General features: G+C 45.7%; 1 protein-coding gene across 2 annotated transcripts; it reads left to right on the top strand.

The window, feature by feature from the left end:
- The first annotated feature begins 1,047 nt into the window (after positions 1 to 1,047).
- Positions 1,048 to 20,797, top strand: NCF2 (neutrophil cytosolic factor 2). 2 transcript variants are annotated; one of them, XM_006278945.4, is made up of 15 exons: positions 1,048 to 1,407; positions 2,240 to 2,322; positions 2,986 to 3,094; positions 4,419 to 4,553; positions 5,289 to 5,396; positions 6,561 to 6,620; positions 7,213 to 7,256; positions 9,522 to 9,663; positions 10,323 to 10,385; positions 10,711 to 10,789; positions 13,301 to 13,347; positions 14,108 to 14,259; positions 14,336 to 14,447; positions 17,340 to 17,505; positions 19,313 to 20,797. In XM_006278945.4, the coding sequence occupies exons 1-15, from the start codon at positions 1,234 to 1,236 to the stop codon at positions 19,393 to 19,395; spliced, it is 1,557 nt and encodes a 518-aa protein (XP_006279007.2). In that variant the 5' UTR covers positions 1,048 to 1,233; the 3' UTR covers positions 19,396 to 20,797. The 2 variants fall into 2 exon arrangements, with proteins under 2 accessions (XP_006279007.2, XP_019355867.1); XM_019500322.2 differs by lacking the exon at positions 5,289 to 5,396.
- Positions 20,798 to 22,228: the final 1,431 nt, after the last annotated feature.

Genomic DNA, 22,228 nt, shown 5'->3' with positions numbered 1-22,228 from the left:
TTTGGTGGGAAAATGTTGCCAATGTGTGGTATGGTATTCTATACCTCAGGTAGGGTCAGCAGTATGGTTGCATGAGATTGGCAGCCTTCCTTCCTGAATGATTGGATGAGTGGCAGATTGACATGAGTGGTGTGACTGAGAGAGTTAAATAGGCTGAGAAGCTGCATCTACGGGCACACACGTGAGTTTGCGTGTGCATTGGTGGGTGTCTGTGCATCTGTGGAGTGCAAGTTGTGTTGTGCTTGGTGCACCTGGGCCTGGTCTGGTTTACTTGCTGTTGCTGCTGTTGAGAATTGTTGTAAGTTGTGTTGTATGTGGTTAAGTGAGATAGGCGTTGTCTGAAGTGCAGTCCCTAGCTGTGACCCTTCAAAATGTTGTTTCTTCCCCCAACTTGTGTATATAGTCCTGTAATTGCCATTGTGTATAATTGTATTAATCACTTTTCATACGTACCTGTTGTTTTGGTATCTTCTCTGAGTCTGTTTAATATAGTCGGGCTGTTGAATGGTTCATGAGAGTCTGTGATTTTTCTTGGTGGGAGCTTATTAATATTTAGCTACCTGGAGCTGGGCTGAAGGCTAATGGTTAGCATTGGGACAGACCCCTCCAATCAAAGAGAGCATTTGCATAATTAGCCTAATTGAGTTCTCGCTCTCAACAGAGGTTTTGGGGAATTCCCATCAGCAACCAGCCTGCAGCTAGGTGCTGCCTTTGGAAGTTAAGAGCGTGCGCGCTTCCTTTAAAAGGAACACGGCTGCAGGAACATGGCAGGACCTTCTTTCTTCATGCCCCAGTTCCTCTATGCCACATCACTGATGAACTCTGACTCAACTGTGACTACACTGACAGCAGTGCGATGCCAAACATAAGCCTCAAATTATAGATCCCATGAGGCAAAAAAAAAAACCGAAAGAGGCGAATAGCCGTGGGTGGAGGAGGAGGATTTATAATAACACAGCAAGGGGCTGCTCGGATTCACGTCAGCCAGCATTTGCTGTACTTCCCCATCTCAGCAGGGCTGTTTTTCATTGGCAAGTGTAGACACTTCCTGATAAGTTTGCGACATTGAACACTGTGTGGGTGCTGGAGGGAATACAGAAGTACAAGTAGAAGTGCACTGGCCGAGCTGCAGTGCAGAGGAAAGAGGGCCCAGAGTAAGGAAAAGCCACTCCAAGTTGTGGGGAGACCTGCCATCGCACTACCAGATACCCCACTGAAGGCTCCTGAGGAACCATGTCTCTGGCTGAGACGATCCAGCTATGGCATGACGGGGTACGTGCTGCCGATCAGAAGGACTGGAGAGCAGCGCTGGAGGCCTTCACTTCAGTTCAGAACCCCTCCTCCAAACTCTGCTTTAACATTGGCTCCATCCATCTGATCCTGGGGAACTTGGCTGAGGCAGAGCAGGTGAGTAAGAGCATCTCGATTCCTCCTGCCCCTGCCTCTTCTACATTCAAATCCGACTTAGCGGCACACCCAGCCCTGCCAGATAGACTGAAGGGCCCACTGACAAGTGAGAGGACTGACAGAAGTAGACTGATGATGAAATGACTGACAGCCTGACTCGCAGGTCAGACACATCTGTGCCTGACAGGCTGAAGGGCACTCGGCACAAACCTGTCAGGTAGCTGGCAAGCTGGCCTGGCTGGGTGCAAGGGGAAGAACTCCTCCGTGCTGCAGCTCAGCCACTGCTCAGCCAACCAGATGATGCCACATGGAGTATTTGCCAACCTGGCGGTTCACACCAACAGGCAGCCACATAGTGACTAATGGTCTATTAGGGAGGATGGCCCAGCAATTGATAGACCTGTCCTGAGCAGGATGAAGAGACAGTTACAGCACAATAGGTCACATACTTCATTTAATTCTTGCTGCTCAGTGCTGGGCGGGGGAAGTGGGGGGGTATTTAATTTATGGGCCTCTGGCCAGGTGAAACACAAGAGCCAAAGCTGAAGGGTGGAAAGAGGAGGTACAATCCTTTTCCTTCTCTCCACATTTCCCTTTCCATTTCATCCTTCATTTCATCCCTTCTCCTGAGATGCTGGTTTCATGCCTCCTACCAGTCAAAGGCAAGCACCGCACATGCCAGGTTCTGTTCCACTCTCCCCTCTACCGCAGCACTAGCCGCAGCTGCAGCTGCTGCCTTCTCCCCATCCCTATACTCCGTATCCAGGTCTCCCTTTGCAACTTCTCTCTGGGGAATAGGTTTCATGTATGAATCATCTCCTATCCCCTGCAGGCATTTGCCAGGAGTATTAACTGTGACAAGCACTTGGCTGTGGCCTATTTCCAGAGAGGAACAGTATTTTACAAGAGAGAAAAGTAAGTATTGGAAACTCCCTAATGGAAGTGAGGTGGGTGGGTGTGTAAAAGTCAAACTTTGTTTCCCTGACTGGCAGAGAAGCCTTTTGACAAGTCAGTCATGCTGGAATGCTGCAGAGGTAACTGGAGCCAGAACGCACCTAACAAGGTAAATACTATCTCATGCTTAGCAGTGGTCCCAACCTACGGATGAAGACTATTCTTGGGAGCCTCGGAAATTTCCCAGTGTGTGTTTAAAAGCAATGAGAGGATTAGCTAAATCCTATATAAGAAACCTTTACAAAAGGGAGTGTACACAGCACCTAATGTGATGGGGCACAACCAGAATATAAATGATACACAATAATATTAACACTGGTCACAGCTTTGGGTCTAAAGCAGATGCAGGTAACAGACTCAAAAGCCTTGAGACTGGCAAGCACAATTGGCCAATGAAGAGTCAGAACACAATTGCCTAGATCTGGACAGCCTCTTTTCTCCCAAGAATGACTCAGGATGAAGGGCTTGGGCTGTGGTAAAAGGCTACTGGCATGTCATTAGCTGGCCAAGTGACTCAGGATGAGAACAAGACTGCATTCTTGAAAGGCACCAGGCAGCCCAGCCAGCAAAAGGCCCTGCCCTTTTCTTGGTGGACCCTGACAGATTATTAACTTTGCTTTACAGCTATGATTCAGCAGTCGAAGACTTTAAAGAAGCACTGGCTCAGCTGCGAGGGAACCTGCTGATAGACTATAAGATCCTGGGGCTGCAGTTCAGGCTGTTTGCTTGTGAGGTAAGGAGCATACGGGAAATGTGACACTGAAACAAGCAAGGCTATCCATGAAGCAGAACAAGTTAAGTGGTGAAGATATATTGCAATCCAATGCCACACAGCCAGTGGGTGTAACTCAGACATGAGGCCTCCATATAGGAAGAGAAAAAGGTGGGAGGTGATACATCAAATATAACGCAACACATATTTCTCCAGTTAAAAAGAAACTAGAGACTTTACTAATATGCTAAGGGCCTAAGGGCTATATTATTCCATTTAAGATCAAAGCAAAACCAAATATAACTTAACTGCAACATGCATTAATTTGCTATATATCATGTACTTTGTATAAAAAAAACAACACAACAAACTTGGCCAAAATAATCCAAAGATATTGTTGCATTAGTCCTGCAACATTAGCTATTAGAATAAAATGTATATTTTTTCAGATTCATAAAACAAAATCTAGCCTTCTTGAGAATCCTGATAATGCATCCAGTACTTCACTGAAAGTTGCTTATACAGCTGAATAAACGTTCACCCGAGTTAACATTTCTACAGCTGAGTTAGTGTTTTTAGATAGAGTTAAAAACAGCTAACAGACAGTAGAACTACAGAAGAAAGGGTAGCTTGATTAGTGGAACATCGAGACTTAAAAAGGAGAAACAGGCAGAATCAAGACTATAGAAGGAATCAGGCAGTTTACAAGGAGCCATGAAGTCAGTTGACTCCCTCATTGCTACTGCACCTGCCAGGCAGTTGGCTTTAAAATTTGGGTGGGCCAGGAATCAAGGAGTGGGTGCACCACTGCACCCTGACCTCATATATGAGTGACAAGCCAACATTCAGCCTTCAGAGCTCGCATGGAAGAAATTAGAGGCTGGTCCCTAGGACTAGTAACTTTAGAGCTAATTAATTAGCTGGTGTTTCTTTGTACCCAAACCCAATAAGAAGGAAAGTGAGTTGATAGCAAGCATGACAGATTTCATGTCCTCACAAAAAAGCAAGTGATTGATTTATGAGAGGAGGCAAGCAGAGACTAGGAATCTTTGGAACGGGAAGCTAGTCCTGCCTAGCTTCCCCTCACCCTGTATTAACAAACATCACCTCATTGCCTCCAGGTGGAGCTTTCTAGAAGATTTCTCTAGGAAAATAAGACTCAACAAAGCCCTTGGAGTATCTTCAAACAGCAGGTAGCACTGGCAGCACATGGGGCTCTCTCGGCTCTGAGTTCTCTACTGCTTTTAGGGACAGTAGCTTAAGGCACTCCTCATTAGAGGCTGGTTCACTTGAGAACCTCCATTCATTGAGCCTTTGTTTTTCTTAACAAATTTCCTTTTTGCAGGTGTTATACAACATAGCTCTGGTCTATGCCAAACTGGAGGACTGGAAAAAAGCAGAAGAGCACCTCATCTTGGCAACGAGCTTGAAGAGCGAGCCTCGACACAACAAGATTGATAAGGCTATGCAAGCCATTTTGGTAAAGAATAATTTCTCCACGTGTTGATTCCTTCCTGGGCTGCCACTAAGGTGGCCATTAGTCCAGTTTTATAGAGGACAGTCCAGTTTTCTGGTCCTTTGTCCTCTATTGATATGAAACTGGACGCCTTTATGTCCTCTATTTTTCACCACCCAGCACCCTCCCCTCCCCCGAGCCACTGACACCACTGCGGCCACATGCGGGAGCTCCCTGCTCGGCCTGCCCCCACCGCTGACACTACTGTGGCTGCCTGTGGGAGCTCCTCGCTCAACGCCACTATGCCCCTGCTGCCAACACTGCGACTACTGCCTGCGGGAGCTTGCTACGCCCCCCCACCCCCAGCCTCGGGAGGCATGCAACATTCATGGTGGTGGGGACAGTTGCACTAAATTCAACTCTCCTCTATCCTTGAGGTACCTCGATGGCCATCTTGGCTGCCACTGAAAAAGCCAGGGGCTTATAGGGATAAAAGAGACTGAAGTCTATAAAGAAGGGGAACTATCCTGTATCAGAAGCTTTACAAAAACAGCCAAGAGCTGTGGCTTGATATACGAACATGGGTTTTGCAGCATATGGGGAAAATGTGAATGAAGGGTTTTTGGGAGGGCTAGGACTGAAGCTGTGTAGCACATGGGCCAAATTCACCCAGAGGGAGCTACATGCAGAGCTAGAAGGTGGGCAATGCTGGAAGTGTCTGTACTTTCAACATGTCCCTATGATTTCTGTATGCTACAGAAGCAAAATGTATTTGAGCCAGTGGTGATCCCCCTGGGGAAGCTGTTTAGGCCAAATGAGAAGCAAGTGGCTCAGCTGGAGAAGAAAGATTACCTGGGGAAAGCTACGGTAGGAAAAAGTTCACATACTGCTTTCAAGCCAAATATGAGAGGAGGACAATGGGGTGGTCTCTGCCCAGGAAATCATCACCGTTATTCATTTTGCATTGAGTGCTGAGAGCATGAGCAGGATACAGTGGCAGACACTTTTTGCCCCAAGAAGCTGAGGCAGATGTTGAGGGAGGAAACTGAGAGGTAAAACTCTGTGGCAGAATTTAGAAGCTGCATGCACCTGTTTGCAGGATGATTCCCCCTCCTACCCCTGATTCTCTCAGCCCTTAGCTGGACACAAGGAAATAGTCATTTAGCATTTCGCTGGAACTGATCCACCACAGCTGATTCAGAAATGCTTCTGGAAGCACATGCCAGTCAAATATGATGCATGCTTTTGGTTTGAGAATTTCCAAGTTTTCTTGATCAAACGCCCCTAAACAAACTCCACAAAGGCCATGCCACAGCTGAACTGGGACAGGGGTCAATACATTAATAATAAAAGAAGCATTTTCTTTTACTTGGTGAAAGCCAAATATTATGGTTCATGAGACAGAGAAAAATAGAAACAGAAAAACAAAGCAGCAGTGGCAGACGTGCAGAGTGGATCAGACAGGCATCACCCCAGCAGATCAAATATTCCAAGGGGCGGTCAGCAACATGGAGAGAGACTTTTTAAAGGCTGGGATTTTCAAAGAAGCCTAAGGGCTATTGAGGTGCTCCAATAACATTGAAAGGGATTTAGAAATGTAATTCCTTTGAGCATTACAAATTAATGATATAAATTAATGTTAACTTGTCAGGATCCCCTGGAAGGTGTTAACAGTGAGAGCTGAAAGCCGATTTCAGTTTTGGGATGGGTTTAGGTACCCTACTGAACTAGAGTATGGTTGGCAAAGCATTTAGCCTGAAGTCACAGCAGTTCCTAGCACCTGGATGTTCCTCAGTGCTAGGAACACTTGAGCAACAAACTGCCTGCAAAGACAAGAACGTATTGAAACGCAGGCAGGTAGCTAGGAGTTTCCAAATCTATGGAGTCTTGGACATGACTTGCTTGGATCAGAGCAAGCAGCAAGCAAGAGAATGATATTAATAGGAATTAGCAGGATATGAGCAGGAATTAAAGCTGAGGAAAAGCCAATAATAACCACGTAACTAACTAAATGTCCTTCTTTGGCTCCAGGTTGTGGCATCCGTGGTCGACAAGGATAATTTTTCAGGGTTTGCACCACTTCAGCCACAGGTGAGTAAATATTGGCTGGAAACGTGGTAGCCCGTTCAGCACTATAGTGAGTAAGGGAAGAGATATGGGCATGGATGGCTTTCAGTAAAACTTACTGAAATTCTCATATGATTAGTGTAATTCTCTTTTTATTTTATTTTTTCCTCTCTCTCTTCTGCTAGTCACAGTTTTCTGACTCTGAGACTTTTGTCATTTGTTCTTATTGAGAAATTAAGATCTATTCTGGTCCTTAAGCCACCCAAAAGGCTTTCATTACAGCTCCTCAAGAGGCTGTCAAGGAAGTGTGGTAATCACGGGGTCATGTTATCTTCCAGGTGTGTGCCAAAATTAACCCCGTAGTAAGTATAAGCAGGCAATTCACAGAATGGTAAGAAGTTGCTAAGACACCACCTTGGGAGTGAATACTGGGGCCCAGTTTAACATTGCTAGCCTCTTGGAGCTTTGAAATCACCTCAGTTGAAAAAATAATTAGTGGGAGAAAAAAAAAAACTGGCTGGAGAAGGGCTTCAGAAACGTTGAAGGCCTGAGGGATTCCTCTGTGGAGGGTGTGAACCAAGTAGGTTTATGTAGGATTTGGTTTGTTTGCTTGCAGGCTTTAGATCCTCCACCCCGACCAAAGACACCAGAAATCCTCAGGTAAGCAACATGAAAACCAGGAGATAAAAAACAACATGTAAAGACATAGAGACTAGCTTAAGCCTAGCACTGCAACAAACAGGCTAGCAGTAGGGCTAGAGAAATGCCATAAGCAGCAGATATGTGAGCTAAAGGCTCTGGTTTTAAATCACAATCACAAGGCACTGACAGAAGTTACACTTTTCACCTGATCTGGCCCCTGAAAGCACTCTACAACCATGACCAAACACAAGTGCACAGCTGTAGAGCTCTTTAAAAGGGCCCAATCCTACAAAAATCATTGCATGAGGATTCAGATGAAGGTGCTCCAAAATGGAGTGGCTTCAGTAACTTGTGTCTACACTACTTCCCAGACCCAGTGCTCTTTTGAGAATGGGAGGGGGGAAAAGGGAGCAGAGGGAGTTCGGTCTAGGGTTTTCTCAGCCAGTGCTGGAACAGGTAGATTGGAGCCTCCCTGAAGCTCCCAGAATGAGCTCCCTCCTCTCTGTTTCCCCCCCCTCCCATTCTGAAAACAGCACTGGGGCTAGGAGAGGGGAAGGGCGCTACTAGGGAACAGTAGCTGCAGGCTCACAGCCAGAGAAATCGAGAGTGCATTTGAGGGCAGGAGGGTGATTTGGGCCAGGCCACGATGCCCAAACTGGATCTCAGTAAAATAGACAGCTGCTCTATGGATTCCATCTTAAGGATCCAGTGGCTTCCTAAACCAAGAGAATGACAATCTTATGACTTAGTGTTACTACCCAAATGTGAAGCGATGGCTTTAACAGGGAATCAGGACTGCTGAGTTCTTCCCATCCCTGCCACTGACTAGCTATACAGACCTCAAGTAAGTCAATATTCCCCCTCTTTACATCCATCTGTAAAACGGTTATAATGCTGCTTCTTCTGTGGGAGACTGGAAGGCACTGGTGCATGCAAGAGTTGCAGAGGGTTGGTTTTGTAGATATGGAAAACAGTATTAATGTTTGTTGTCCCTCTCCCAAGTACCAGGTCTGCGCTGTTACGGCCCCCACCCTCAGTTCAAGCTACATTTAGATTTTGATCTACCCTAGAATGGCCTTGGTTGTATTCAAAATGGTATCAACAGGAATAAGAACAGCAGACTTGCATAGATCTAAAATCCATATTCCTGCCTTGTGTGAACATATCTATAAGCTGCAGGCTGAAGGAATGACAGAAGGATTTGAGGAGAGCATGTACTTGCATGCAGGGAGTCCCCTAGGAGCAAATTGAGTCACTTGGGTTATAGACCAGAGTTGCATTTATTGTGGGAAAATACATTTTCTCCTGGGACAAATTGTGATTAAATAGACATTCATTTCCATTGTCTCAGGATGGACCCTGTCTAAATAGATGTCCCAGAATTGCATAATTGGATCAATGGCAGAAAAGTGACATTGCGTTCAGATGCTAGCTAAACCCCAGTTGGAAGGGTGATGTGTGTACACACAATCCCTTGACTTTTCTGTTCCAGGACAAGCAGAGACACAACTGATCTCAGAACAAATGCAACATGTTTCATACCCATACAGAAGCACAAATTCCACATTTTTGTTTGTCTGTTAGCAACTTCCATGCCTCAGTAATAGCAACTCTACACAGTTCTGCAGCCTAACACCTGAGGGGGCTGACCCAACACATCATTCCCTAGCTAAAGCACCATGGAAAAGGGGCATAGTAATGAGTCCATATTTATTTCCCTCGCTGACTTCAGCTCACACATGCTCCCTTTGCAAGTCACACACGGTGTTTCACTGCTTCCACCATACTTCAGTTGAATCTCTGTCCAGTCTTGCTTTTGGGACACAGCATCTTGTAATGGACAGGGCACTGAACTGGGAGTCTGGAGTCCTGGCTTCTCTTCTCATCCCTGCCACTACTCCTGCTTAGATGATTTTGGACAAATCACTTTATCCCTGTGCTTTGGTTTCCCTACCTGTAAAAGGGAGGCGAGGTTACGTCTCACTTACCCTTCTTTGTAGTCTGTGGCTGAAGAGTGCTAATTATGCACAGGGATGATGCACGAGGCAGATGCTTAAATGATGAGGGGTGCATCCCAACAAGCTCCAGCTCAGTCTCTTCCCATTGAGTCCACAAGCGTGAGCAGAGAGGGGTTGATTAAGGTATTGTTTTTACCCAGTGAGAGTAAGGGCAGGGGAAGGGACCAGGAAAGTGAGACACCCAAGAATTGCACTTTGCTATGATGGAAAGGGGATGGGCTTCCACCCCAGCTCTAAGTGACTGAGCCATCACTTTCCCATGCAGGGCTTTGGAAGGAGAACCTCACAGAGTCCTGTTCGAGTTCACACCCGAGACTTCTGAGGAACTGGCAGTCCTTCCAGGGAACATCGTCTTTGTCCTGAACAGGGGAATTGACAACTGGGCCACTGTTATGTTCAACGGGAAGGTACTTGCAGAGTATCCAACACAAGGGACCTACAAGGCCAATGGTAGTGTTTATGAGGGCCTGGGCAGTCTGGCTTGTTGGGTTGCTTCATGTTTTGTTCTGTTCTGGCTGAAGCACTGGAGTTGACCCACATCACTGAGATCTTGTTACCAACACAGTTGGGCTGAGGAGTGCTGTGAATGCAGATGTTTCTGAGGGTGCCTTAGACCAGTAGGGGAGTTCTTTAAACAACACCCCCTGTCATTCCGTTACTTCCCATCAGCCAGCATCTGAGCCCCGCATGTATTCACCCCGGAGTCACGTCAGTGCACACGACCTTCCTAACTCATCAGTCTGATCAGAGAGGAGCATACACCATGCAGGGGTGCCTCCCTGTGCTTAGCTTTGGGTCAAGGAACAAAGAAACATTCCTCCCCTGCTGAGACAACGTAACCAGAGCCTGGGAGGCTGTTCAGACACCAGCTTGAATTGAAAGAGGTCTCAAGGCTCAAGAGAAACTTTTAAAACTGCAGCAACTGCCCTGCAGGGCTATGGGGTCATGCCCAGAGTAAGGGCAGGGGTTGGACCAAGTAGACCTGCTCTTCTCTGGCACAGCCGTCACCACATTGTGACATGAATGTATAAACACGCCCCAGTTTCTCTGTTTTTCCTCTTCCCAGAAAGGGATCGTTCCATACAACTACCTTGAGGCGGTGGAGTTACAGAACAGACCTCACCAGTGGGTAAGGCAGTCTGGCAAACTAGGAGTGCTGCAGGTGGGGGGGGGGGGGGAAATCACGGAAGGGGAATGGCAACTTTCCAGCAGGAAGCCATTTTACTCCAGAGGACTAGTGCAACTGCAAGCAGGGGACTAGGATACCTGCAAGCAGCATCTCTCAGCAGGAATTGGATACTTTGTTCCTGCCCCACTAAAGCAGCAGCTGCATCTCTTGTGCTAACAGGGAAGCTCCCATGGAGAGCAGAGGAGTCCCAGCTACCTGGAGCTCCCCCTACTAAGTGTCCTCTGACCAGTCATGGTAACACTAACTACTTTTGCATCCCACACAGGAGGAAAAATCCCCAGAGCTCGACATCCCTGACCCACCCAGTTTCAATGCTCCAGAAAAACCCAGACAGGCAGCACCAGGTCAGTAACCACGGACCCTCGGGAAGTACCCAGGGAGCAATGGCTTGTGGGCAGATCTTTCAGGGCCAGGCACTCTGGCTCTATCACCCACCTCACAGTGTGTCCTTCCACTCCCAGGCATCCCCTGCTCTGCTGTCTGCCCCAGCCAGCTGCAGCCATTGCTGCTGCAGCCAGGGACATGGCCTGTCCCTCACTCGGTTGCAGCATCGTATGAGGCTGAGAATGGGATACAAGCAGGGGTAGGACTTGCAAGTGACTTAAGGCAAGTCCCTTTGAGGTTTAAAGTCATGTGTGCTCCTAAGTGCTTTTGGGTCTGTCTGTTTGGATGCTGTCCGGGTGGTCAGACTCACCCCAAAAGGCTTGCTGAGCATCAGGGCATGAGGTTGAGCCCCTTTGCAGCTGCACCTCCCTGCAGCATGCACATGACTCACCTGGGTGCTGCAGGCTCAGGGTACAGGGCACCCCCATTCTACAGATGGACAAATGGAGGCACAAGGTAGAGACTTTGCCAAAGCAAGGGAGCTAGGAGAACCCAGCTTGCTCAGTCCTCAGGACAGGGAATTCAGCAAAAGAACAAACAGTACTGCTACCTGGGGTTGCACTTGTTCTTTGGTTTGTTGTAGCACTTAGGATGGAGCTGTTTGCAGTGGGGTATTTTTCTGCTAAGCAAAGGGATGACTTTCCTCTATATCCTGGTGATCTCCAGTGCCACACTGATTTAACAGGCTTGGCCTGAAAGGAGGAGTGGCTAGTGACCTCTGTGAAGGTGTGGAAGTGCTTTGGGTCCTAGGCACAAGCAAGGACACTGTCCTCTGGTTCAAGAGTAAATTGGAGCTATTTGCCACAAGAACATAAAAGCAGGACTCCTTCAGTGGCAGACTGGACAACTGTTGCAACAGGGCACGCCTTGTGCTACCTCACAGTGTTTAAGCCAGGAAAGATTTAGACAAGTGTACAAGATCCAAAATAATTGGTGGGGAGCGAGTGGCCTCAATTCCCAGATTTGAAACCTTTGTTAAAGTCCAAAATCCAGACTTTTCTAGGGGACCCACACTACAGAGACTTTTCTGTTAGCCAACAGAAACTGCCTAACAGAGACAGCTGTTCTTAGCATCCTGGTGTTACTTTAGATTAATACCTGTGGTTAAATGCTCAGCACCACAAGGAAGACACGCACTGGACACTGCAAAGGGAATGTTTTTGCATAGACTTACCTGAGCTCTTTAATCTTTTAACCCTGCTCATATTCATAGGGTAGTTTTAGTTTCTCCCTGTAACTCCTGGTATGTAGAATAACCTTAGAGAACTGAACATTTTAACATGTACAGGAAACATGTACATGCAAGTTAAGTGTACACAGTCTCTAGCCAAAACATGGAAAAGCATGGATATTGAAAGCCAAGTCCCCATAAAACATTGATGCACAAAATAGTCACTAAAGCCCTTAGTCTGAGTTGAATTTTAAGTTTTGTGCTGGTGAATATGCTGGGTCGACAACCCTGAAGAGTGAAATGCTTCATAACCCCAGGACAGGGAGGGAACAGACATCTGCAGAACAACTGTAGCATTTAGTGTCCGTCAGGATCCAGAAAACAACTTCTAGGGTGATACTTTTTGGCCTTTGCTGAGGCTATCAATATGTCAGGGTGGTGGCAATAGCCAATTGCAATCTTGCTCTGCCAAACAAAGCTCTCTTTAAAACAGGCTGGTTTCAGGCAGAAACCAACTGGCATGTTTGGAACAGAACATTCACTTTCTCAATAAAGTCTGTTGCCCCAAACAAAGCCACATTAAGGTGAAAGGAAACAGAAGGACGTGGCTGAATTTTCATTAAACAGACTTGTTTATTTAAAATGAAAATGTGGTTGTTGTTGGGTTTTTTCCCTAGCAAATTTCAGCTTTTTTTGAAAACTTGAAAAATGCCCTTCCATTTTTTTTCTAAAATGTTTTCCACAGAGAAATACTTCTCAATCCCCTACCAGTCCTAAACAGTGAATCACCCTGCAAGCTTAGCTGATCAATTATAAAATTTAACCCGTCTTTGAGTCGTAAGTCTCAGGAAATCTTCAGCTCCAGAAGCACTTTTATTGCACCAAAATCCTTAGAACAAAGTGAAGAGCACTGTGGCACTTCTGTGGGACATTTCACTGAGAATGTCAAAGCTTTCATGGACCGTGGGAGCAGATCCTTCTCAGGGCAATCTGTCACAGCTCCACTGAAGTCAACCCTCTGTAAATTTAGTCTTATAATATCTCCATGAAACAGGGTTATCTGCAGTCTGGAGAGAGGGGGAAATGGAGGCACAGAGAGGATAATGGTAATTTAAACTAAACCAGTTAAATTACCTCTTGTAGCAACCTAAACAAGTTACTGGGCTTTGTTGTTGTTCGATGTAATGCAGGAAGGAGCCGCAGCAGGTCAGAGCATATATTTCCATATGCAGAAGGACAAGAGTTATCTAATTGGAGTCCAGTCACTTACCAGTTTACTTTGCCTTCCCGTTCTATTCAGATCATGTTCCTGTTACTTTTGACAAACAGCGGATGAAAGAGACAAAGGTAACAAATCCTGCATTGTGGTGAATTTGTGGACTCAAGTCCTTCAGCAGTGGATATACTGTGTCCATGATATGGGTGTGCATTTGTTGTACATCAGGGTGATCATCTGGGCACCTCCAATCACTGTAGCACTAGTGACTTTTTAAAGCTGCTTGACTTTTTCAAAGAAGTTATAGGCTAAGAGCCTTTCTGAAATGTTTGATAAGACTCAGGGCACCTAAATGTCATGTGAAGACTGCCAGATGCCAGATTCCTTGATCTTTCTACACTTGTAGTAAGAATCAGTTATTGATATCCTTTATCTCCTTCCCTGTCCAAGCAGGACAGGCTTATGTTTACCTCACCCCATTTGCCTGAAATAACCCCAAACCTGCTTAAGGATTCATCAAATAAGGAGTTTGTTACTATGGCTCACACCTGGGTTTCTAAGAACTGTCAGTGTTGGGTGTTTAGACTTTCTTGTAGTAGCGGCTTTGATGACAAGAATACCAGTCTGCTGGGAAAAGGATCAAAGCCACCTGTTGTACATGTGCACATATTATTGGTCTTCCTGATAACAGATGCTAACAGGCTTTTGGTCACCAACAACTTAGCTCAGACTTGAAACAGTGTCCTAGAGATGGTTACATATTCCATTGCCAGGTCCAGCTCATGCAGGCCCCATTCTTCTCCTCCTAATGCATCTTTCCATATCTGCAGTCAGTCAAATGTAAATGCTGATGTACAGATTGCCAATTCCGATCCATTTCACTGCCTGCAGGTGGGAGACACAGCTGTCCCAAGCCCATACATTCTCAAGGTGCACTACAAGTACACAGTAGCAATGGAAGCCACGCCTCAACTCTCCTACAGCGAGATTTTGGACATGGTCTGCAAGAAGCTTGAGCTCTTGACGCAGCACACAACACTGAGGTGAGCCGCTGTCTGGCATCAACATCATCCTTTTTCCAGGGGCTTCAGCTCAGGACTAATTTTTCCCTGTGCCCAGGTACCGGCCTGCAGGTAGTGGTGAGCTCATGGTTCTGAGTGAGGAGGGCATGAAGACAGCCTGGAGCCACGCTAAAGACCACTGTCTGACACTGTGGTGCGGCAGCACAGAGGTCAGTAACAGCTGGTTAAAATGCTTACCAACTGCAGCCAGGATCTGTAGGTTGCTCTCAGCAGAAACCCTTGCTGGTGGAGCTTGAGATGGGTGTAATATCTCTATGAGTTTCGGACAGAAGTATAACTGGGCAGTTCCTTGCCCTGGGTGGTTGTGGTACATGGAACAGCAGTGCAGCAGCAGCTATTTTTGCACCCCTCTTCCCCTCCCCAAGTCAGCACCCACAGCTGGTGCCCTGGTCACCTCTCCCCCATTATGTTACTGATCTCAGACCTGAAGGTTTGAAAGGGAAGATCTGAAAAATCCAGGTGTGTCAGAATTGTAAGGAGCAGTCCCAGCATGTGAATATGAGGGAGCTTACATCAAATAACTTGTGCACTGATGGACCCAGAAGCAGGTGTGCCCCCCACCCTCCTCCCTGCATTCCTCTTGTCTGGCCATTCAACGCACAAGTTGCAACAACCCGAATCTTGGAATCAATGGGACAAATTCAGAGAGAATCTGTGAATAGGGGATGGTTATGTAGAAGCAGGTAAGACTAAATTTAAGGGAGCTGAGGAACATGTACTGAGCTATGGAATACGGCAGAGTGTGATAAATTACAGCAACTTGCAATTCTTTCAAATCTGGCCCCAAGTTAATTATTAGGACTGGGCTCTTGTACAATGAGCAGATGTTTGCCAACACCAGCCCAATTGTTATCAGGAGCTGGAAGACAGGACCAGAGGAGCCATCAGTAAAGCAGTCCCCCTTTCGCCAAGCCCTGCTTGGCCCGTGTGATTTCCCTCTTGCACACTGTAGTGTCCCATCCTATGCTGCTCACACACGAGGATTCAGAGGGCCTCTGACTCCACTCCACACTGTGCTACAGTCTCTCTCAAGGGATGAACAATACGTTAGGTTGACAGATGTTGTGTGAAAGCCTGGGAACAAAAAGCTCCTGGGGGGTGGGGAGGAAGAGATCACAAGCTACATTGTGGGAAGGTTGCAGACAGGGGGAACCTTATGTGAAAGCTCCCAGGAGACCCACTCCCAGCAGTGACTCCCAAGGGAAAAAAAAAGTCAGTTTTAAATGTGTGTATATAAAAATCTCTTTAAAAATACCTTTATATTTATGGTATAAAGAGAAATCACTAGCAATATTATGTGCCTTCCCCTACAAAGGGCTGTGGCTTTAAAGCCCCTATGGGAGCCCCAGAATGGGGGAGCAGCTGCCCTTGCCCATCACCCCAAGAATCCCAAGCCAAAGAACTTACTTTCTTGCACCTCTGTAAGTTACTGTATGTTTGATATCCCATGCAAATCCAATCCTCTTGAAGAGTCAATGAATAGAAGTAACGTTTTTGCACACCTGCTCCCACATACAATGCACCTTTCATTTACCTATACAGCTTTTTCTTTTCCTACACTAGAACTCAACCAGGGAAGACCCAGCTCTGACAAATGCAAAAACAGAGAGGGGGCACCTCCGACACTGCAGGAAGTTGAACAATTCTTACAAGTGCAGTAGCAGCCGTAAAGAGATAGTCAGACCCTTGAGAACATGCACTGAAAAGCCTTAATAGGACAAGTTAAGAACAGTGACAGAAACAATGCAGGTGGACAGGTTTCTCTACAAACACTTGTTACATTAGTGGGGTTGTGGGGAGGAAGCTATTTATACTTAGTCACTCAAAGTGGCTCCCTTGGGCAGGCAGGCTGTGCTTCTTATATAAGGAAGGGCTCTTTGCAGGGATCATAGCTGTATTTTTCCTCATGCCCTGTATATAAACCTCACAATTGAGAGATGGCTGGCAAACACTAGGAGCTCTCACTTTGCTGTTTTTTACTGATGAGAAGTGACACTTTCAAGCCATGGGTGTTTCTCTCAGCCAGTGTTCCTGCAACAGGAGCCTAAGCATGAGTTTATGGCTTCTGAATTAAAGTAAACCTGAGTGGAAGGCAAAAATCCCACTTTCAATACTGTGCACTTTTCCTTAACGCCTCTGATGCAAGGCTCCCAACTCATCTGGACGCATGAGCCCCACCCCTATCTTTGACATCACTTAGCTATTGCATCTGTCACTGACATGCCACTTGTCTTAAGACTAGAAGCAGCCACTGCTTTGTGGTGTGCAGCAAAGTGGCATCTAAATTAAATTGCTGAGCTGAAACTTTGGGTAAATAGAAAAGAGTTGTCAACTCAATGGTCACAAAAAGCCTCAGATTTTAATAATGCATTGCATCCCCCCAAGATGAAACTTGGAAAAAAAAAAAAGGAATGCTTCTGGCCACAGGGAGGACCAGGTTCGCCACTGACAGAGGAATGAGCACTACAGCTTGCAGCTTCCTTTGCATTTCTGGAAGAGCTTTTCACTGAGCCCGACAGGGCTCGTAGCAAACTGTTTTAGATTTGGAATCAAGGACATGGCCAGGTTCAAAAGTAACCTAAACACTGACTTTCCTCCATAGTGACTCCTGGTATCATGCTCAGAGTCAGTTTTCAGAAGCAGTCATTTTGGGAACTTGAAAATGTGCTGTATTTTAAAAATGGTCCCACAGCTAACTGGACAGCAGTACTGGATACATGCACTAAGGAAACAACGAGTTTGTTCCAATCAGTTCTAAAAACTCTCACTACCCCCTTCTTACACAAGTGCAGGCTTAGCTCATTTAGCAAGATGCATGAAAAGATGAGTCCATTGCCCAAGAACTATGTAGTGGGGAAAGTCTGAACGGACTATAACATATTGGCCTGAATGGTTCTTTCACTTTGACTCAAGGAAATTTACAGTCAGACAGACTTGATCATTCCCCCAAGGTGTGCAAGATTCAGTTGCCTACTTTCTTAAAGAGTTACCAAAGAATAAAAAATGAAAGGGATCTTAAAAAAGACTATTTTCTCTACTAGGGAGATCAAGATTTTCCAGGAGATGGCAAAACAGAGGAAGATACCCAGAAAGCAACATCAGAAGAGGAATTAGCAAACAGAGTAGTAGCGCAATACAGTTATGAAGCCACCCAGCCAGAGGACCTAGAATTCCAGGCAGGAGATGTGATACTCATCCTATCCAAAGGTAACTATATTCTTCTGGCATTGACATGCAATACTCCTTGTAAGAGCACTGGCCAGATTTCAGGGTACCTGCAGGAGCTTCCACTGACTTTGACAGGAACTTCCAAACTACGTTAAAAATTAATTTGGTTGGTTGATGCTCACCAGTAGCTCTTCAGCACATCAACTCTACTAGAAACCATTAGTCCCTTTTTTCAGTTTCTTGCATCTTCTTCATGCATATTGTGCTTGGAACCTACTGAGCCATAGGTTGGAGCAAGCAAATTAACCAGAGAGAAAAATGTCTGCCGTTTCCAGCTGTTCCAGCCCACCTGCTCGGCAACAGGTTTCTCATTCTTCAGTTCCTTCCCCACCTCTTCTTCCTCCCCCAGCAACACCCTACACCTACTGCAACATTTTACCATTTTCAGAAAAACCAAATTAACTAAAGGAGGCTTGTAGAGCCTGTTGGGTGTGATCTTAGCTCAACAAGTGGTAGTCCTGTGCTAAGATGGTCAAGGGAGGTATACCTCACTTCCCACCCTTAAGAGACCTGCGTTTGTATTTGAAACCTGCAGAATGAGTTCCCAGGACTCCAAAGGTATCCATTGTTTTCATAGACACAAACCTATTATAGTAAAAGCAGCTTCTGCTCCATTGGCTGTTTGCTTTATGAAGCTGGCAGGATTTTAAACTCATCAGCTGATCCACTGAGCAGCAGGTGAAGGAGTGCCAAGTCTACACTAGCAAACCTCTCAAAAGTTCCCCCCTTATTCCCAGATTTTTTGGTCCATTCTTCCCCCGCAGAAGTTCTGTCCACACACAATACGAGCGTTACTATATTTCCCTTTCCAATCCACTTCCAGGCAGCCATTTCTATAATCTATTAGTTATAGACATATATAAATTTTACATTGCTCCCAAGATTAAATGACTTTGCTGGAAACTTTATCAATGTATCAATGTATTGATCACTTTTTCTTTTGGGGAGGCCGGGGGGGGGGGGGGGGACGATGACGACAGCTTTGAATGTCCAATTTGAATCACTGCCACCATCACGGTCTCAGAAAAAATGAAGTTATTTATTTTCCAAGTCCTTCTCCCTAAATCAGTTTCTTTTCTTCACTGAACCATTCTCTCTCTTAAGGTAAACTTCTGTATTAAACTTAGATCTTGCTGGTATTTTGAAAGATCAGATACACATCCTCATATACGCCTGGTATTTCAGACATTTCAAACATCATTATATGTGAGGATGCGTATTAGACCTTGCTGGTATTTTGGTTCTGATCCCTCAAGTCAGTGCCTGCCATACAACCGCAAGGCCAAGGCTGTTGCAGTTGTGAGCAGAGGATGCTGGTGAGCACAAACAATGTTAAGAGGCAGAGTCCTCTGCACTGGAGCTGCTATGTCTACTTCATTACTCTCAAGGGCTTTGAGCAAAAAAGGGGAGGAGGCAGAGAACTTGTTGAAAGAAAAGGATTTAAAGGCACTCCTCAGAATACAAATAAGATTTACCTATATGCTGCCCTTAGATCTGACTCCTGCTACGAGGTGGAAATAAACTGGTGGCCATATGGAAGGGATCTCATTAATATAGGGTTTTGCTCCTTCTATGCTGCCTCCCTGCCCAGCTCTTTTTGCCCTTGTTTTTATTTATTTTTAATACCTCATTAATCATCAGCCCCTTTTTATTTTAGCCATATCTTTGCCAGCCTTTCAGCATATCTACTTACCCAGTAAAGGTTATCTCAGGAACTGTTTGCAGTAGTTTGTGTTGTTGTTTTTTAAACTTACACAGAGTGACAAGTGTAATTTTTATCTTCTAGTGAATGAAGACTGGTTAGAAGGCCAGTGCAATGGGAAGGTTGGTATTTTCCCATCAGCTTTTGTTCAGAAGTGTGATGTGTAAAAAAGACACTGAAATTAATTTGGTAGAACCCTGAAGAGCCCAGGACATGCAAGGAAGCCTAAGAGTTTCTAAAGTTGCACACAAGAAGTCTCATCTCATTATCCGCTGCATTTAAAAACAGACCTAAGTGTAATTCTGGTGTGTAAAAAGGCTGTACTTTTCTTTGTTTCACACTTCTCTGTTGTATCAGCTCTTATTTAAAACAGGTACCAGGTCACTGGAAATATGGTTATGAACTATCTTCCCAATGATAAGACCAGACATTTAATCCTGCATAAAAAGAGCTACATATCTCAAATGGCCTAGTAGCAAGAGCCCTCTCTCCATGGCTAAGTACAGAAAGTCAAAAAGCCTGAGGCTGAATTGATTTAGTCTTTGCAAGTTAGTCTGAGATGCATAGATTAAATTGAAACAGAAGTGAACAGACATTTATTTACTTTTGATTCAGGAAATGCAGCCACATGCCTGCAGTGGCTCGGGCTAGAAGCTGGGGGTCCTAGAACATGGATCTCTCACATGTAGCTAGTATGGACTACATATTCGCTTCCTCTTCCTGCTGTCCCTGAGGTCTCTGGGATTTGTAGTCCAAAAATCACAACAGCAGGACTCTGCAGGGTTGCTTATCATTTCTTCTTCCTGCTTCTAGGTGCCTCTGGGATTTGTAGTCCACAGCCAGCAGTAAGTTTGAGCAGGGAAGATTGTTTAACCCCCTCCCCCTCCTCTCCCTGGCCCCAGTCCCCAGCTGGGGTTTGCCTAGAGGGGGCAGTTTCTTCTCCTCCTCTCCCCCTGCCAGACAGGGCTGTATCCCCAGCCAGGCTTGCCCCTCCTACCCCCTTGTCAGCCACCCTCACTGTTCCAGCCAGGGAGCAGAGGGGCACGGCCAGTCCTGCTCTCTGGAGCAGACCACACAGCCCAACCCAGGGCTGCAAAATATGATGAGATGCTGGGGGGCCTCTGATTTAACTTGAACCAGGAAGGTCTGGGACAGAAGTTTCATAAACTGGTTTGACCCAAATCAGTTGAATCTGATACTACATTCAACCAGGTGCATCTTAAATCAGCTTTAGCCATTTTGAAACTGGTTTATGTGCACTGAGCTTCTGTTCTGTTGCAGGTTTAAACCAGTTTCTGATCACTTAAACTGGTTTATGTGCAACTTCTTTCCCTAGCTCATCTGTTCTGCCCATGGCAAGAATGTGGAAAAATCCTTTCACAAGCACAATAATGCTTTATTTATGGTGCTGCCAGCAAAATGGAAAAGGAACTGGTATTCAGGAAGCTAAGCAGCAGAAGGGCAAATTTTGCCATACTATTAGCCATCTTACACTTTATTGCCAAGCCAATTATTCAAAAACCCTGCGTCATGCCCCTCATTTAATAAATTGGTTCTACTTTCACACTACATTGCCTTCACTGATCAGCAGCTGGGAGGTCTGCCTCTTTGAAAGGAGACTTTCACCAGTAGCACAAGAACTCCGGATAAATTTACTGTTAAGTTGATGCTAAACATTTATGGTTTAGAAAGTTCTATATTTAAGAGATTATGGTAAGTTTTCCTATTGAGTATTAATGGGCACATCCAGATGAGCATACATATGCGTTTCCCTGGGGAGAAACAGTAGTGGCACATATTTGTATTGCTCTGTCCCTGGGGAATGCCCCTACATCAGGGGTGGGCAATTATTTTGGGTAGAGGTCCACTTACTGAGTTTTGGCAAGCCATTGAGGGCTGCATAACAGACAGCCCTCGATGGGGCAGATGACTATTCATTTTCTAAAATTTTTAGGGGTCCTGTGGGCCAGATAGAATGGCCTGGTGGGCCACATCTGGCCCGCAGGCTGCATTCTGCCCACCCCTGCCCTACATGCACACTCTGGCATGAGGCAAATTGCCCCAGGTGGGGTGGGGGAGGCTGGGGCCAGCATATGGGCTAACCCCAGCAGACTTACCTGGGACATTTGGGGCCTTCTGGGGCTGCAGCAGTGATGATCCAATGTACAGGAGACAAGCTCTACTTTTGCTTTTGCTATGTGCACTGCACCGCTTTTTTAATCTGCATGGTTTTTGATACTGGGATTTTCCGGTATCTAAATTTAGCTCCATGCTGCAAATATACAGCACAGAGAACCAAACCATGGGCGCAGGGTGCATTTTGCAGAGCCTCAAAAGGCTCTGAGGTGCCACAAAGCACACTTGCACACTCGTCCAGATGTGCTAATGTGTATATTCTGGACAACCCCCACAAGCAGAAAGATATCTATCTGTAATATGTCCAGAAGCAACAGAAACTTGAAACCTGCCAAATCAGTACATTTGCTGGCATCCCTGTATTTTCCCACTAGGGTGCTTTGAAGATGTACCTATTTATGAGAAGGCAATTCAGTTTCAAACTCAAATGAGAACTCTTGCCAAAAAGAGCACCACCTACAGGTATGCACACATCTGCACCAACAACATTTGAACTGTGACCAAACATCCTTCAGGCTAGTGATTATTGTCAGTAACACCCTGGCTCATGTATAAATCAGGGAAATGGAACTAACAGCTCAGTACTAGTCTCCTCAACCACCCCATCAACTCCTAATATTTCAAGTTCAGTTCATTCTCAGGCTCTGGCATTTGGGCATAACCTTTCAAATAAAAGCACTGCTAGTCACTCTTATCCATGCTTTTTAGTTTGGAATACAAATCATGATGTTTTCGATTAAGCAGGCAATTTTTTTTTGTGACTACCTATGCTGAGCCCAAGTAGGAATCTCTCTGGCACATTTGGTTCCTTTCAATCCCATGTCAATATTCTAATTCCTATTACAAATCTTGCTCTGATTTCTA

This window comes from Alligator mississippiensis, chromosome 5 (assembly GCF_030867095.1).
Source record: "Alligator mississippiensis isolate rAllMis1 chromosome 5, rAllMis1, whole genome shotgun sequence".
Taxonomy (NCBI): domain Eukaryota; kingdom Metazoa; phylum Chordata; order Crocodylia; family Alligatoridae; genus Alligator; species Alligator mississippiensis.
The sequence above is the reverse complement of the archived record's forward strand: the minus strand, read 5'-3'. Positions and strand labels throughout refer to the sequence as shown.